The sequence below is a fragment of the Sardina pilchardus genome, chromosome 21 (genome assembly GCF_963854185.1).
Source record: "Sardina pilchardus chromosome 21, fSarPil1.1, whole genome shotgun sequence".
Lineage (NCBI taxonomy): Eukaryota > Metazoa > Chordata > Actinopteri > Clupeiformes > Clupeidae > Sardina > Sardina pilchardus.
In genome coordinates this window covers 17237877-17254177 of record NC_085014.1, presented here as the reverse complement: position 1 = coordinate 17254177, position 16301 = coordinate 17237877, and the positions used below count along the sequence as shown (strand labels likewise).

Sequence of the window (16301 nt, the reverse complement as noted above, 5' to 3'; positions counted from 1 at the left end):
ATATAGTTCCAGTCATACATAAAGTTGCTTTTATAGCGCAAAAGCAGTAAAATATAAGAGGGATAGTTTACACTTACAACAGAGGTTATACCTCTCATTACGGTACTGTTTTTAAGCATTAGCTTTTGATTGAACAACAATTATGCAATTAAAGTACTTACATAAAACATTGTCTTTTCTGTACCTTTTGATTTGAATGACAACCAGCGGAATGTCAGACAAAAAAGTAGGCCACAAAGCGAGGTGGTAAGTTCTGTGGAGTCTTTGGAATATTTGCCATCATTTGAATCACGTGGCAACATCAGGGTCCTCTGTTGTTAACATGCCAACCAAAGGGGTGTCAAGGAAGTCTGAGTAGTCGCACACACAGGCCATATACAGTACACACACACACATACACACACAGGCATACCACACACACACACACACACACACACACACACACCACTCTTTTCCTGTTGCGCCACGGTGGCATCACACGCTGGTGTCAGTCAAGGTTGACCTGCCACTCCGCGTTAAACACACGTGTCCATGCGTGCTGTCTCCCAAGGCGCCGCCGCAACATGTCAAAGCGTTTAAGTGCTGTCACTCCGCCAGACGATTCGTAAGACACACTAGACAAGGTTTTGATCTGAGGAGCGTGGCACACAACGTTTTTCTGGATGTCTTCTGGATGTCTGGATAGAAAGAGTGAAATTATTCATTTTGATACTTTTAATAACATTAATATTTAATTTTCATAACATTTTATCCATGCTTCAGTGATGGTATTCAGATTAGATGAAATTAAATATTATTATCTTTGTAAGAACTGAGTTGGTGTAAAAAAGAAATCACATCTGTGGTTGTCATGTAAAGTAAACTTATTAGAATGTTTCAAATAAAGGGGGGGGGGGGGGGCAGTTTGAAAACAGGCAATGTTGGTGAACTATGCACACCTTGTTGCTCTGTATAAAGAAACCTTTTCTTTAAACCTCCGAGTACTTAACCATCAGAAGAATGCGGCCTGTGGATTCCCATCACATTCCAGAACATCTAGGCTGTTAAGGACACACTGCCATCTTGTGTTCAATGGCGTTGATTGCAAATCACCACTCTTTCCCAGATCCACTAAATTAGTCAATTCCCCACACAGACACTCTCTTCCCCCAACCATGTCTGCCCATTGATCTGGTCTGAGTTGGCCATTAAAAAAAAGAGCCAGTGCAAGGTCACTCATCATTTCATATGAACAATTGCATGTCACCGATGATTCCGGCTACTTCAAGCAGTTCAAACCATGAGCCCCTCTTGGTTTAGAGGTTAATTAGATTCTTGAAGCGTGATATTAAAGCAGTCCCATTGCAATTAGTGTGTTTTAGGGCATCGGTGGCCATAAAACATGGATCTCAAACATCTGTCTCACTGGCAGGAGCAAGCCTCCGATGCATCGAACGAACCGGGCAGTCTGTCATGCACCGGCAATGTGACCCCTGGACCTTGACGAGACGGAAGACAAATGTTGCAATTAAATTCCGTAAAACACAGGCTTTGTCAGCATTGTAAATGTGTCTCTCAAAATAGAAAAGGGTTTCAAAGAGCCTGCTGGGGCACGTGTGGTGTTTGTTTACTATGTATCCATATTTAACTTCTTGGAGAGAGATTGACAGAGAGAGAGAGAGAGAGAGAGAGCACGGGAGAGAGAGAGAGAGTGAGAGAGTGGGAGAGAGAGCGAGAGAGAGAGAGGGGGGGGTTCCTCATATCTCGGAGCTGTTTTGAAACAGAAGGCAGAACATCTGTGAGGCTCCTGTTCATATTCCCCCAGTTCATCTCAAACTGTGCACAAGCTTTGAGCATACACATCAGCATTCTGTGAGAGTTTTGGTGTGAAGAAAAATACTTTCAAACTTTCTGCCCTCAAATGAGAGAGAGAAAAAAAATCTTTTTCTCACAACTGCAAGTGACCCCTATCGCAGTGAAAGCTAAAATCCTCTATCAAGGACGTCTGATTAACAAGAAAGGAAAGACCCTTCAAGAGGGAATTTTTACATCTTTGAGACAAGTTTCTAAGCCGGCTGATAGAATAGTTTGACTGACTGTTAAATCAAACCAATCAGTGATCGTTTTTTTTTTCCTCCAAAGTTCAACTCTTTTAAAAGTGTTTTAAAAGTCCTTGAGAGGGGAGAGATGCTTCTCTCTCAAACTCAAGAGCAGAGGTTCGTCTCCTGGGAGTGTAGCTTTTACCGACGGACGGCTGCTGCACAGAGAAAAGGAACTTTAGACAGGTTTCCTCCTCCTCTCAGTCCTCTGTCCACCACTTCATCCCTTACTGAGTCCTCACTGAAAATGGTGGTGCATTAATTGTGCTCACAAGGAACCAAATCCCCTTAGTGCCGACCTCCCTCCACAGGTCACCAATAAGAACCAAGTTCTCAGAACTTCACTCTTCAGGCGGTTCCGGAAACCCATCTGTGTGCTGTGTTTAAATTCACTTCTCAAATGTTTACTGTTGAAATGGTAAATGGACTGCATTAATATAGCACTTTTGTTGGCTTCTGGGAGCACCCAAAATGCTTTATATTATCATACCTCACATTCACCCACTCACACACTGATGGCAGAGGCTGCCATCATGCCTGCTCATCGGGAGTACTGGGATTAGGTGTCTAGCTCAAGGACACTTCGAGAGGGTCAGGAGGAGTTGGGCTCGAACCAGCAACCTTCTAGTTACTGGATGACTCCTCTACCTTCTGAGCCACTGAACTGTTAACAATTGTGGTAAAATAATTAGTATAGTGTACATGTGCATTTATATTCTTATCTATTTATTACTTAATGTTTTTATGTGTTTATGTGTGCATGTGTATGTGTTGGCTACCTGTTGTGAACTGAATTGCCCCTTGGGGACATTAAAGACATTTCAATTAAATTAAATTAAATTAAATACTGAGTTTACATTTAAAACTGTTTTGCTTACCGCTGGCATCAAACAAGATTAATATTATGTATTCTGAAGTTTGTTATTTGCTAAATTTTAAATAATGTAAAATGTAATTTTTAGCTCTAAGCAAATGTGAATGCAGCATTCAGTGCAATTATTGGAGTCTTCCAATTCATATAAATAATTTATTATAAAAAGAATTAATTCAACTCTGCAACTTTACATACGACTGTATTCCACATTGGTGATTCCTGTATAAAATGAGTTGGAGTTTCGAGAATCACAACCATATACTGTATAGAATTGTCTACATTGTATGTACAACTGTCATAACTGTATTTTGAATGTCATTACAAAATCAAGACATATACAATGATCGCAACAGTTCATTGAGCACAAGGTACCACAAGTAAGATCAACACGTTAATACAAAACCTGTTTATATTTTAAATGATACCAAATGATACACTACATCTGACCCTTGTTTACAAACTACTTATGATTTCTTGATAAACTGAAACAAATCGCAACTTTAGGTGACTAAAACTGTGATCTGCTGGGGTCCTGCCAGTTAAGTAATTACAGGCTTTATCTTACCATCAGAGTGCTCAATATGGGAAGGGGTTACAGTGACAGCAAATTTGAAAAGGTCAAACAAGAGCACAAAAAACCAACTTCATTGATCTGTCATTGCAAAAACTGTCTCTGGTTGTTCAGTGAAGTTCTTAATGCTACACGCCAATAATGTTAAAGACAACAAACTGTGAGTGACTATGGGGTTCCAAGAGGAGTTCGCCATGGATAAATAATGATGAAAAAACAACAGTAATCACACTTCAGTTTTACTTTGTGTGAGTGGTCTTGTGTGACTGGAAAGACCATCCATCCGAGCTCTCGCTGTCACTCAACGTGGAATCACAGTCCTCACCATAGACCGACATCAGAGCATCAGAGCATGACTGCATGGGTGCACAAATAATAGAGACTGTGTCATCATCATCATCATGTCCCCGCCAATTGGAGTGGCTGTCTTTAAAATCAGACGGTCCCAATACTGAGCCCTGAGGCACTATTTGAGTCAAAGGAGTGGTAAGTCTTGCCCTCTGGATGAGACAGTGTGCTTTCACAGAGCAATTAGAAGACTGACTGTCTGCAGATGGTTGAGCGTCTCTACGGGGCAACGCCAGGCTGTAACTTTCAGGAAGTCTTGGGACGGGGGGCAGATGGACATCTGCGGGGTATCGCAAGGCAGAGGTTAATTCGCTTTCAATGTCTAAACCAGAGGTGAGGTAATCTGTGTCAACGCTGGTGGGCCTGATGTAGCCAGGAGGAGGTGTTTGTACAGAGTCATTGTACAGATGTCCCTGGACATGACACAGCTGCACGCTGGGTATCCAATCAGAGATGTCCCAGTGATAGCCTGTGGGATTGACAAAAGGCAAAACCAATTAAATGTCATTATACCTCCTGCAGTTGTCCATACAGTATATACTGTATATAATGCAACATGTAGATGAATATAGCTTAAGTGAGTCTTGTCTACAGTATCTTCATGCACTCTTGTAAGCATAGTGTCTGCCACTCTTACAAATGAATACACACACACACACACACACATACAAACACAAACTAACACACACACACACACACACACACACACACACACACACACACACACACTTGAGGTTATTAGGGTAACTGACAGTCAATTCTTATTGTTGGAGACTGTTCCAGCTGCCATGAGAAGGGGTTTTGAAGATCACAACTTCAGGATAATTAGAGATTTATCAGCAATGCTTTGAAATAGCTTGTTAAATCTCCCCCATGCTTAATAAGATTAAACTTCAAGGCACTAGTGGGATCTCAACAAATGCAATGGGAACATGCAAGATAGAGAGAGAGAGAGAGAGAAAGTGAGGGAGAGAGAGAGAGAGAGAGAGAGAGAGAGAGAGAGAGAGAGAGAGAGAGAGAGAAAGAGAGAAGGATTTATTTACTGGGAAGAGTTTAATTTTCAGAGTTGTCAAATGTCACTGCATTTGTAACACCATACAGAGTTGTGTGTGTGTGTGTGTGTGTGTGTTGTGAGGAGAAGGTAAAAACCAGACAAACTCATCCGGGAGTCACCTTAGGAATTTACGCGGTCATGGAACTCCTGAGATTGATGTCGGAAAGCATCAAAACAGAGGAAGAACAGTTTAGCACAGAAAACGTACGCCTCAAACTCCTCTCTCCTGCCATACTTTAAAGACACCTGGAGTTACAGGAACTTAAGCAAACTAACACTATTAATCTTTTAAGTACTACTAAATAATGTAGCCTGTTAGGAGAAGTGTAAAGATATAGCCATGGACACAATATAAAAACATATATTCAAATACAGCCATTGTCCAATCTAAAAACAATGCATTTTTCCTCACTATGTCAACCACATGACTTGACAAGGTGTATCACAATTGCTATGAGGGCTGACAAAAGGAGAGGAGCAGGGTTTCAGACAAAGACCTTAATCATCACATCAGACAGAATGAAAGATGTTTTTGGCCTGGATGAATGCAACAGATATTTTCTAAGAAAGATATGAATTCTGTGCTACATGCCAACAAGGTCATGCTTATAATAATAAGCATGAGGTCTACAAAGCGCTGAACTTGGGACATCATCGTTGCAATGCGTCATGGCAGGATAAACAATGATGAAATACTGAATGAGAAAGTGACATACAAAGAGGCAACTCATACTGGGGACATGAAGTGATGTACGTTGAAAGAGACCTTTTTGGCACAGAAACAGATGCACTTATTTGCCCAAATGACTACTCATCAGAATAGGTGAAAGAACCTTTAACTTTGCGAGGAAGTGATCACTGCTACAGATTTCAAATAATCTGACTTTTTTAAAAATAGTACAGTATAGTAGAGTATATAAAGAGTATATTTTCGCAACAATATTAACATACAATATGTGGCTTGAGCTTCCTTCTTTTTTTCTGGATATTTTTTAGGACGTTGTCAGTGACAGCTCTTTCATTCTTCATTCTTGATCTTGGCCTTAACGTAATGCGGTGCCTTCTCTACGTGTCATGGCAACAAGTGAATCAGCATAGCTAACGAGGTGACAATGCCGTAATGTAACACTGTGTGACACTTTGAGTGCTAATTGAGCAGTTTTACAGTTAATGCTAAAAAGGCCTCCTCAGCATTTGACAATCACTGGGGACTAATGACTACATTAATCTCTAATGAACACAAAACGCGGTAAATCCCACTTACAGTTGGGCCCTTACCATACCCTGATCGGGGTCTTGATTTAATCCATATAGGGGCTGAGTTCGCAGCAGAGGGAAAAAAGAAACAAGTCAAATAACCCACAGCCATTGCACGCACTGTACACACACAAGCCCCTGCGATGAACGCTTCGTTGGAGAACGACCAGTTTGGCAGACACGGGAGAGCTCATAAAAGCGCAACTTAAGTCTTTTACAGCCTACAGCCGCCCTACATGCCCAGAATATATATTTTTGCCAGTCTGAGGCATCTCACAGAGGCTCAGACGCTCAATCAAAGTAGCTGTTGAGGGAGGAACAGATGAGGATAAAGACTAAAGGGAACCAGTGCAAAGCCAGGGATTGTCTAACTCAGACTATTTTATGCTGTTGTCTGAGAGCTGCTGCAAAGGGAACTTGACTCGAGGTTGCTTTCAGTGACACTGTTATTTTGCAAACGCAGCATTAAAAATTGAGCACAGCGACGTGTAAATGATTAATGAAGATAAAACCTACCATTGTCGTCGCTTGACTCCGACCGCGGGGAGCTCGGCGAGCAGAGCTCTGGTGTGTTAAAACCACGAGAACGGGACCTCTTCTTCATAAAGGGCTCAGCTACGGACAGTTAAAGGTGTGGAAAAAAGATAACACACTTTACTTTTGCAGGAATACTGGATTTTCTCATTGTTACAGCTATGATTTTGCGCACATTTTTAAACTCAAATCACGTCCGCCCCGAGGAGATTTATGGCTAAAAACAGTCGCTCAGTAAATCTGTGTTCATCCATTTGTCTGAGACGGAGTAATCTCTCCGAGGGCTCACCGTCATCCTCGTAGTCCCAGGTGGGCTTGTGGAAGGAGTCTCCGTCCGCGGGCGAGACGGGGGAGCGGCGGGAGGGCAGGTGGGGGGCGACGCTGCACACCGCCACCGCTTTGCGCTCCCCCCTGCTGCGCGCCGGCGGCGGGTCCTGGTGGAACACGCTCGACTCAAAGTAGTCCGGCGCCGCGTCCGAGCCCCGGCGGGAGCCGTCGCCTCGGGCGTAGGCGGCGGGCCTGACGGGAACTTGCGGAGGGGCGGCGGCGAAGGTCACCCTGGCGGGCCCGGCGTCCGGGTAGGACCTCTGCAGGAACGTCCGGGCCTCCTTGCGCCCGTCGCCCGCGTCGTCCTCCTCCTCTTCCTCCACGCTCTTCCTCCTCCTCGTCCTCCTCCTCCTCCCCAGGGGGCAGCCGGACCTCCAGCAGCCGGCGAACAGCAGCAGGACGAGGAAGACGCAGACGAAGACCAGGACGCTGCCCAGGATCTCCTCCAGGCCCATGGCCCAGGAGGGGGACGAGGGGAGCTTGTGCCGCAGCTCGCCGTGGACCTCGCAGAGCACGCCGGCGAAGCCCGGCCCGCAGACGCAGCGGAAGAAGCCGTGCGTGTTCACGCAGCGCCCGCCGTTGACGCAGGGCTCCTTCTTGCACTCGTCCACGTCAATTTGGCACCTGGGGTCGAAGGTCAACAGAGTCATGTTATATGAGCGAGGAAAATCAGAGGCTCACAACATTCTAGAAAGGAACCAGGAGTCCTTTTTCATTACACCCAGTCATGTATACAGATGCTGTTTCAATACATACACGAGGAAGAGTGAGTTGTTCACAGAAAGTACTGTCATTTAAATAGCTAAAAAATTCCTTCAGTCTTTCTCATTTAAAGATGATTACTGACATAATTATAACCGTCTTTAAAAAGTATCAAGCATCACCTCACACTGGTCTAAGAGGCTATTAGGCCAGTGCACAAGGATTTTTATCATATACTTATTGCAGCATTTACGGATTTACTGATTTAAGGGTGTAATGAACCAGTGGATAATTCTTTTAACTCTGAAGCACCGAGGGCTGCCCTAAACCACACAGTGTGTGCAGCAGTGTTAACCAGATCACAGACACGCTTTGCATACTTCTGAAACCTACCTGTCACCTGTGAAGCCCGTGGGACACTCACACACGGCCCCATCAAGGCTCTCGATGCAGTGTCCGCCATTATGGCAGGGGCTGCTCGCACAGTAGGGCCCGATCTGACACCTGGAATTAATAATAAAAAACACAGAAGCCACTAGTGAGCTTAGTCTTGGGGTCACTCCACAGTCTCCAAAGCTTTTTGTGCAGCTTCAGCAAATGTGTAACAAATGTCCTTGTTATGTGGGTTCATATGCATGACATTCACATTTGTCATCACCCCCCCTCCCCCCCACCCCCCTTTTCCCTCGCCCCTCAATTTTAGAGCGAGAGAACAAAGATTTAGAGAGAGAACAAAAATATTCATCATCAACACGGACAAAAAATGAAAAGGTCACTCCACTGGGAAATGTCCTTCTCCATCATCCCGTACCGTTGTCCAGAGTACTGGCCCCTGCACTGGCAGTAGAAGTCACTGTTGTTGTTGTCCACGCAGGTTCCGCCGTAGAGACAGGGATTGGAGGCACAGGCGCTGAGTCTGGCTTCACAGTGCGCCCCCATAAACATGGCTCCACACTGGCAGTAATAGCCTACGACACAAATCAGAACCTCACCTTGAGAAGGACAGTGGAGGGCACCAATTAACACAGAGCACCACACTGTGAAAAAGTGTGTGTGTGTGTGTGTGTGGGGTGTGGGGGTAACTACACGAAGATAGATATTTATTTGTCACGGTCGAACAGCTACAAAACACTACGGCCATCTGTGAGGCAACGGGCAGGTGTTTCATTTTGACTCGGTGAAGCCCTGTGGGATCGCAGGTACCTCCGTTAGGCTTGAGCGCGCACCTCCCTCCGTTCAGGCACGGGTTGTTGGAGCAGTCGTCCACCGAGAACATGGCGCAGCCTGGCAGGACGCCAACCATGTTCTCCACCAGGGAGGCGCCGGAGGGCGGCTGCCCGGCGAGCGACAGCGGCTGACCGTTCACCAAGACGGAGTCGATGCAGCCGCGCAGGCCGCCGCCGCTGCCCGCGCCGGGCAAACTCCGCCGGGGACGGAGGCTGAGGAGGTGCGTGTGCCCGCCGAGGAAGACGGCGTCGCGGAGGTGGAGGGAGCAGTCGTCGCCGGGAGCGATGCCGGAGGCGCTGTGGACGTGGTCCAGGACGAGCTTGGCGCGGTTGCCCTGCACCCCGAGCCAAACGCTGTGCCACTGGCCGTCGTTCACCTGGATGCTGTGAACGGATACGGCCGCCTGGCCAGAGCCACAGTCAAACTGGTACTCCAGTCTGCCGTCCACAATCTGCAGGAGGGAGAGCGTTCAGAGCACACACACACAATCTGGTCCCTAAAGCCCAATTCACACCAAAGATTCCCGACGAGACGAGATGGAGTTGCAGCAGTGTGAATTAGAAGTTGCACGTTGTTGCAAGCCGTCGCCAGCTGTCGCAGAGCATTAAACATGTTGTGTCGCAGTCGCAAGGTTTTAGAACGTCGCAGCTCGTCTCGTCTCGTCAGGAATCTTTGGTCTGAACCCTACTTAAGAGCCTGTCTTTAGTTCATTCATCCTACAGCTGCACAATGCAACTTCAACTACTTCAGAGAACTGGTCATATGGTATAGTCTTTGTAAAGAACCCACACAATATATTGCTGTGATTCATATATTTAAAAAAAAAAAAAAAAAACATTGGCTGTGCTGTTCAACACATGTACAGGAGAAATTAAGAGTTTGCAAAAGATAACTGATTCATGGTAGATCGCAAAATCTATAGATACAAAAGTCAATGAATATTAACATGTAATTACACAACAAAAACGAAATATTTTGTAAGAGTGCCAAAGGACCTTACTCACCTCAAGGACACTGTAATAATGCCCTTTAGCAAACATGATGGTTCCATGATTGGAGAAGGTTCTCAGTCTGAGAGAGAGCTTCAGTTCCTCTTTACTCATGTCTTCTGGCAGGCGGTACTTAATAAAACTGTTCTCAAGCAGTGTCAACGCTGGCCCCCCTGAAAATACACACACACACACAAAATACACACATTATCGTCCATTATTGTCCATGTACACCCACAAATTAGAGAGAAATACACAACTACAATGATAAAACTGCAAACCTGCGTTCCTATTAGTTGTCTAGCTATTAGAGCATATGAGTTTTTTAACATTTTGGATATTGATGACTCGACACAAAACAGGGATGATGATGAAACATAAGTGAGGCAAATAACAAATAACAAACAAAAACATTTGTGTCAATGATATGAGAAGGGCTGGTGAATATGGGAGAAAATGTAGACTACAGTATAAGCTATTTGTAAATGGAAATAATAATTAGAGCATTGAGAGAATAATATCAAAGCATTCAAGTACACTTCTAACACTAACACCTCACTAAAAGTAAACTTTGCATATCAACTTTTTGTCAAGAACTTTCAGTGGACTTTCAAATGAAATTGCCAGTTTGAAGGAGTCAGATGTCTCAGAGCTGTTTTTCATTCCTTGCATGATACTTCAATATTTATATCATATCTCCTTAAAATGATCTGCACAGTAAAGCACCAAGGACACAAACCCTATTTCCTCATATGTGGGCTTTCATGGGCAAAATATAAACTCTAAATGAAGGGTAATCAGGTACCCAATCACCAAGCACTCGCGCCGACTTCAAAAAGAGTGACTTCAAAAGCGGCTCATAAAAGTGGCGTTGAGCTTAACGTCTGAGTCACAAGAAGTGCAGTGGCGACTTCAATGATTTCACTCACAGCGGGGGGAGGAAAAACCAAGTGTGTAATGGGGCTATAATGAAACTCTAAATCATGTCACCTTCAAATATATGATGTCTGCTGAAGTAATGGCCGACAGCAGACCGACGGAGACTAAAACACTGTGCCCTGCGCGCTAACATTGGCCTGAAGATTGGGGAGAGTGGGGGAACGTTTTCTCCATCATACTGTTACCTGAGCAATTTCCCTTTTTACCGCTTTCACACAGGCAACTGTATTTATCTTCTTTTTCAGCAGGTACACACTGAAATCCATCTGGGCACGGGTTGTCTTCGCATGGGTTGTTTGGCTTTGGACATTTTCCATCTAGAAAACCAGAGGGGGGAATACAAAAATACACACTGAACATCCTGGTCAAGAGTAGAGTAAACCCTGAATCTATTCCCAAAAGAAAGGGAAAAAAAGTAACATTTGTTTAGTTTGTAGTTCAGCGTTTTGCTGACTGCCAAACTGTTCAAGTCCCCCTGCTGCCGTGGCAACGTACCTTTGCACAGACATATGGCGGACATGCGGTGGCGAGGAGAGACGAAGCTCAGCCTCGAGCTGCTGTGAGTGGACACGGCGTCCTGGTCCAGCACGGCCACCTCTCGGCAGAACGCGACCGGACAGTCCCGCAGGAGAGCGCAGGGGCTCGTGAGCACGTGGGCCACACGCAGGCCGCTCGTCTGGCGGAGGGAGGCCAGAGAGGCGTTTATCTTGTGCACCAGTGCCCCCTGTAGGCCCGCTTGAGCGCCTGCGGGTGCTGCTGCTGGTGCTGCGCGCACCTCCACGGACAAGAGCACGTCCAGGTTCCGCTTCGGGGCGGCCCCCGGGCTCGGTTCCGCGGCCTGGAGGCTGAGGAGGTGGATGTCGCCGCGGCGGGCGCCGGCCGCGTTCCGCACGGCCCTCTGGACGTTCCGCCAGTGGTCGGCGAGGAACTGCTCGGGGGTCGCGGGCGAGACGCGCACGACGACGGCGCGCTCCAGCATGCGCCGCGTGGCCCGGCGCACGTGCACGTTGACGGCGGCCGACGCCGAGAAGCGCCCGTCGCTGACGGATACGTTGAGCGGGTAGAGGCCCGCGTCCAGGCCTCGAGTGGCCCGCAGCCGTCCGTCTGTGGGGGACACGGAGAAGAGCTCTTGTGGAGAGGAGGAGGAGGAAGAGGAGGAGGAGGAGGAGGAGGTGGAAGCATCGGTAGGAGGAAGGCTGTACGAGAGCGTGTCGTAAGGGTCGTTGTCGGTGGCGTGGACCTTGCCCAGGTAGCCGCCGGGGAACTCGTCCCTGGGCGTGTAGACGATGACCTCCAGGGGCAGGACGACCGGGGGGTGCCGACTCTGCTCCACGACTCTGATGCTGATCACCGTGGTCGCGGCCAGGGAAGGCTTGCCACTGTCTGACACCTATAGAACGCAACCAAAAAATAACAAACACAAAGAACATGCACGAAACTGAATAAATTAATAAACCATATTATCACTATTGTTTTAGGTCAGGCGAGACAATCACGTTAACTGAAAGAGGACAACAGAAAAGTCAAATGAGGTATGATATTGAAGATATAACATAGAGGAGAATGGTACAGGTCATGTGGTCATTTGCAAAGCGCTTGTCTCTGTTCAAGGGTGAAGCGATCCTGATAACATTAATGTAATGACATGTTTTTAACAGCAGAGGGAGCTTTATCCTTCTGTTTTCACAGCTCTAGCTTTGGTTGAGTACGGGCTGACTACTTCTTCTCCAAGTGTTCTGGACAAAAACAAGCTGTAAAGAAAGGTAATATCACTGACCCAAATGTGATATGACCACAGGGATCAGCACAAGTCTTTGTTTATATGGCAAACATCTCCTGGCCTACACCTGGTGTCCCCTTCGTCCTTGTGACCTCAAACGAGCCAATAACAGCACTAACAGCTGTTTGTTTATAGCTTAGGACACCACAGAGAAGACCAAACCACCGTTATCAAAAATGTTATACTGGAAATGTATCTCCATTCTTTTTTAATCTGGTTCAATGAGGATCAAATGCAGGTCCAAGGGATTGTTCACCCAGAAACTGGGTGAAAGCTCAATAAGAGCTGATTTATTTATAGTGCATTTTTTCGAGGCATTTTCCCTCCAGGTTGTTACGACGCTGAGTGACCACCAATGCAAAGTAACTGACCTTCACGCGCAGCAGATAGTTCTCCTGAGTTCTGTGGCTGAGCGGAGTGCGCGTGGTGAGCGTTCCTCGCGGATCCATCCGGAAGGCGCCCCTCTCGTCGCCACGCACGATGGAGAAGGTGAAGGGGGCTCCATTGTGAGGGGCGTCTCCGTCGGTGACCTGGAGCTGTAGGATACTGCTGGCTACGGGAACGCTTTCCTGGAAAAGGGGGGGGGGGGGGGGGTCAAACAGGTCATTTTATCATCACTAGGGGGAGCTCTCGGCATTGACTGGTCACAGCTTTAGACTCTGGAGCTCTACCCTTGTTTGACTAGTCACAGCCTCACAGCCTGTCCAATCTGATCTACAGCTGGGTCTGTGGAGGAGGAGGAGAGGAGTCAAAGGTTTGACAAGGTCTTGTTTTCTGTTTTCTGAGAGAGAACTGAGCTGCCGGTTTCCCAACATTTAAAGGTGTGTCTGTAAACATTGTATCATCAGAATGAGAGCCCTCAGTCTTGAGTTTGACCACAGACTAGGAGAGCAGGGGGCGCGTTTCCCAAAACCATAGTTGCTAACTAAGTTAGCAACTTTGTTGGTTGCAATGGAATTTCTCATTGCCAACTAACTCAGTTGCTAACAAGTTAGCAACTATGGTTTTGGGAAACGCACCCCTGAGTAGGAGAGAGCTGGAAAAGGGCTCTCTGCTGGTGTGACCTGGAGAGAGGGCTGGAAAAGGGCTCTCCTCACTGTAACTCATCTTGCACAGCATAGTGCCAACAACACCGACGATGAGAGAGTTTTGCATTCCAAAGTGCAGTTCAGCTACAATATCCGAACTTCATCTCACCTCCAATAAAAGTGACAGCTAAATGAAAATGTAAGGGAGCAGGTGGCTGGAGCTCAGATCTAATCTCGGAGTGCTCCCGCCTCTGTCTACTCTAAACGGGGATCGCAGCGGGGATTTGGACAGGCCTCCTGGGCTTGTCACATCCATTTGAAGGCAGGCTTGGCAGCTCTTGTCTTACCTGGATGACAAGGCTGTAGTTTGCCCGGGTGAAGACGGGTGGATTGTCGTTGGCATCCGACACGTCGATGGTGATCGCCGTGCTGCTGGATCTGGACGGACTGCCGCTGTCAGAGGCCAGGACGGTCAGTGTGTACTCCGATATCTCATTTACGAATGGAGAGAGGACAGTGGAGAGAGAGAGAGAGAGAGAGAGAGAGAGAGAGAGAGAGACGGGGGTGGATCAGATAGGCAGAGACAGACAGAAAGAGAGAGCATAGATAATGTGGATCAAAAAGAGGACAGAGAGAGAAAGAGAGAGAGAAACAGACAAACAGAAAAGAGAGAAGAGGAAGAAGAGGTAGGAAAAGAGAAAGTCAGAAGGGGACATCAAGAGAGAAAAAGTGGAAAGGGGGGAGGGGAGAAAAAAGTGAGAGAGAGAGAGAGAGAGAGAGAGAGAGAGAGAGAAAAAAATCAGCCTTAAATCACCTCGGTGGCACTTTGAGGGAAATGAAGCTTAGCGCTTGCGGCGCCATCAAAGCTTTGAGGAGTCTTCTCTCCCCCTCAAACGGTGTCTACATTTATCTCTGTCTGAGGTGAAGAGAAGGGAGAGAGCAAGAGAGAGAGAGAGAGAGAGAGAGACTGAGAAAGAGAGAGTGACAGAGAGAGTGAGATAGAGAGAAAGAGAGAGAGACTGAGACAGAGGAGAGTGACAAAGAGAGAGTGAGAGAGTGAGAGATAGAGAAAAAGAGAGAGACTGAGTGAGAGTCAGAGCTAGAGATAAAGAGAGAGAGAGAGAGAAAGAGAGAAAGAGAGAGAGAAAGAGAGAAAGAGAGAGAGAGAGAGAGAGAGAGAGAGAGAGAGAGAGAGAAAGAGAGAGAGAGCGAGAGAGAGAGAGAGAGAGAGAAAGAGAGAGAGACTGAGCCTGTCAGACACCGTGGCAGGTGGCCTCACCTGCTCTCTGTCTAGCGCCCGCGCCACGTGCAGCTCCCCGCTAACGGCGTCGATGATGAACGGACTCCCCTGATTGCCGCCGATGATGGAGAAGCGGACGCGGTTGTTGGCGGGCCCATCAGTGTCGCTCGCCGTGATCTGAGGAGGCAACAGACGCACGTCGCACCAGGTCAATACCGATGCCATTACTGATGGGCCTAATCAACGGAGAATCCTGCTGCAGACCATGATATCACACTTGAAATGATGTTATGCATGCAGGCAGGGTGTGGTGAAGGAATTATTTTGGTGGAGGCTTTTCTTTTTTGTGGACAGTGGGGAAATGTTTGATTTTCTTTATTCACAAACAAAGCCCACAGACTTTACTATATCTGATATGGAGCTATTTTAGTAAACTAAGTTAAAAGTTGGGCATTCAATCAAATTATGTCTGTTCCTAAATACTGAACATTTAAGTTAAATCTAACAGGCATAGGCCTAGTGAATCGCAACCTCAAATCATAATATCACACTATATCAAAATGTGAATGAGGGATAAATGCCTCAACATTTTTCGGGTTACGTTGATTCACATAGGAAAAATACACAATCCAAACAGCCATTCGGTACAAAGCCAATGGAGGACTCACGGTCACCACAGTGCTCCCTGGCTTGGCGTCCTCGCTGACCACCGCCGAGTACACCCCCTGGCTGAAGACGGGGCTGTTGTCGTTGACGTCCGTCACGTTGACCTGAACGGAGGCGATGTCACTTAGCGGCTCCCTCCCGTCCACTTTGGCCTCCACCGTCAGGAAGTGCTCGTGGGAGGATTCGTAATCCAGACTCTCGATCACGAAGATGTCGCCTGTGGGAGGGAGAGGTGAGGTGGGGTGGGGTGGGGGGACACAGGAGAGATGTTTCGTTAGAATCAGGCCACGCGCAAGTCTGCGCCGAGACCTTCTCGGAAAAAAACAATTATCCTTCGCCGTCATGGCCGCCGAGACGGCGTGACTGGAAGGTGACGTGACGCGACGTTGAGTGATGGAGCCCGTGAGCCCGTGTGAGCGAGCGAGCTGAAGGATGCCACGCACCCGTGCGAGAGTTGATGCTGAACGCGCCCTGCTCGTTGCCGCCGGTGATGGAGTAGGCGATCTCGCCGGGCCGCGCGCCAGAGTCCCCGCTGCCGCCACCGCCGCTGGCGAAGACGCGGAGGATCTGCGTTCCCGCGGAGACGTCCTCGGGGACGGTCGCCACGTACTCCCGCAGCTGGAACGCGGGCGGGATGTCGGCGGCGGAGCGGACGGTGACGGACGCCGTGCTGAGCGAGGACAGCTG

General features: G+C 47.4%; 1 protein-coding gene across 3 annotated transcripts in view; it reads right to left on the bottom strand.

Moving 5' to 3' along the window:
* Positions 1-3097: 3097 nt before the first annotated feature.
* LOC134069055 (protocadherin Fat 1-like) overlaps positions 3098-16301 on the bottom strand; it is a 34113-nt gene continuing 20909 nt past the window's right edge. The window contains exons 14-27 of one of the 3 annotated variants that reach the window (XM_062524901.1): positions 16058-16301; positions 15617-15831; positions 14988-15125; positions 14056-14199; positions 13052-13249; positions 11396-12290; positions 11086-11217; positions 9977-10134; positions 8949-9423; positions 8557-8713; positions 8139-8249; positions 7006-7667; positions 6699-6797; positions 3098-4340 (exon numbers count right to left, since the gene is read on the bottom strand). The exon at positions 16058-16301 is cut by the window's right edge and continues 161 nt beyond it. In XM_062524901.1, the coding sequence (XP_062380885.1) occupies positions 3763-4340; positions 6699-6797; positions 7006-7667; positions 8139-8249; positions 8557-8713; positions 8949-9423; positions 9977-10134; positions 11086-11217; positions 11396-12290; positions 13052-13249; positions 14056-14199; positions 14988-15125; positions 15617-15831; positions 16058-16301 (4206 nt within the window). In that variant the 3' untranslated portion in view covers positions 3098-3762. Of the gene's footprint in view, positions 4341-6698; positions 6798-7005; positions 7668-8138; positions 8250-8556; positions 8714-8948; positions 9424-9976; positions 10135-11085; positions 11218-11395; positions 12291-13051; positions 13250-14055; positions 14200-14987; positions 15126-15616; positions 15832-16057 lie in introns of those variants that run through there. The other 2 variants (XM_062524902.1, XM_062524903.1) reach the window with 2 other exon arrangements.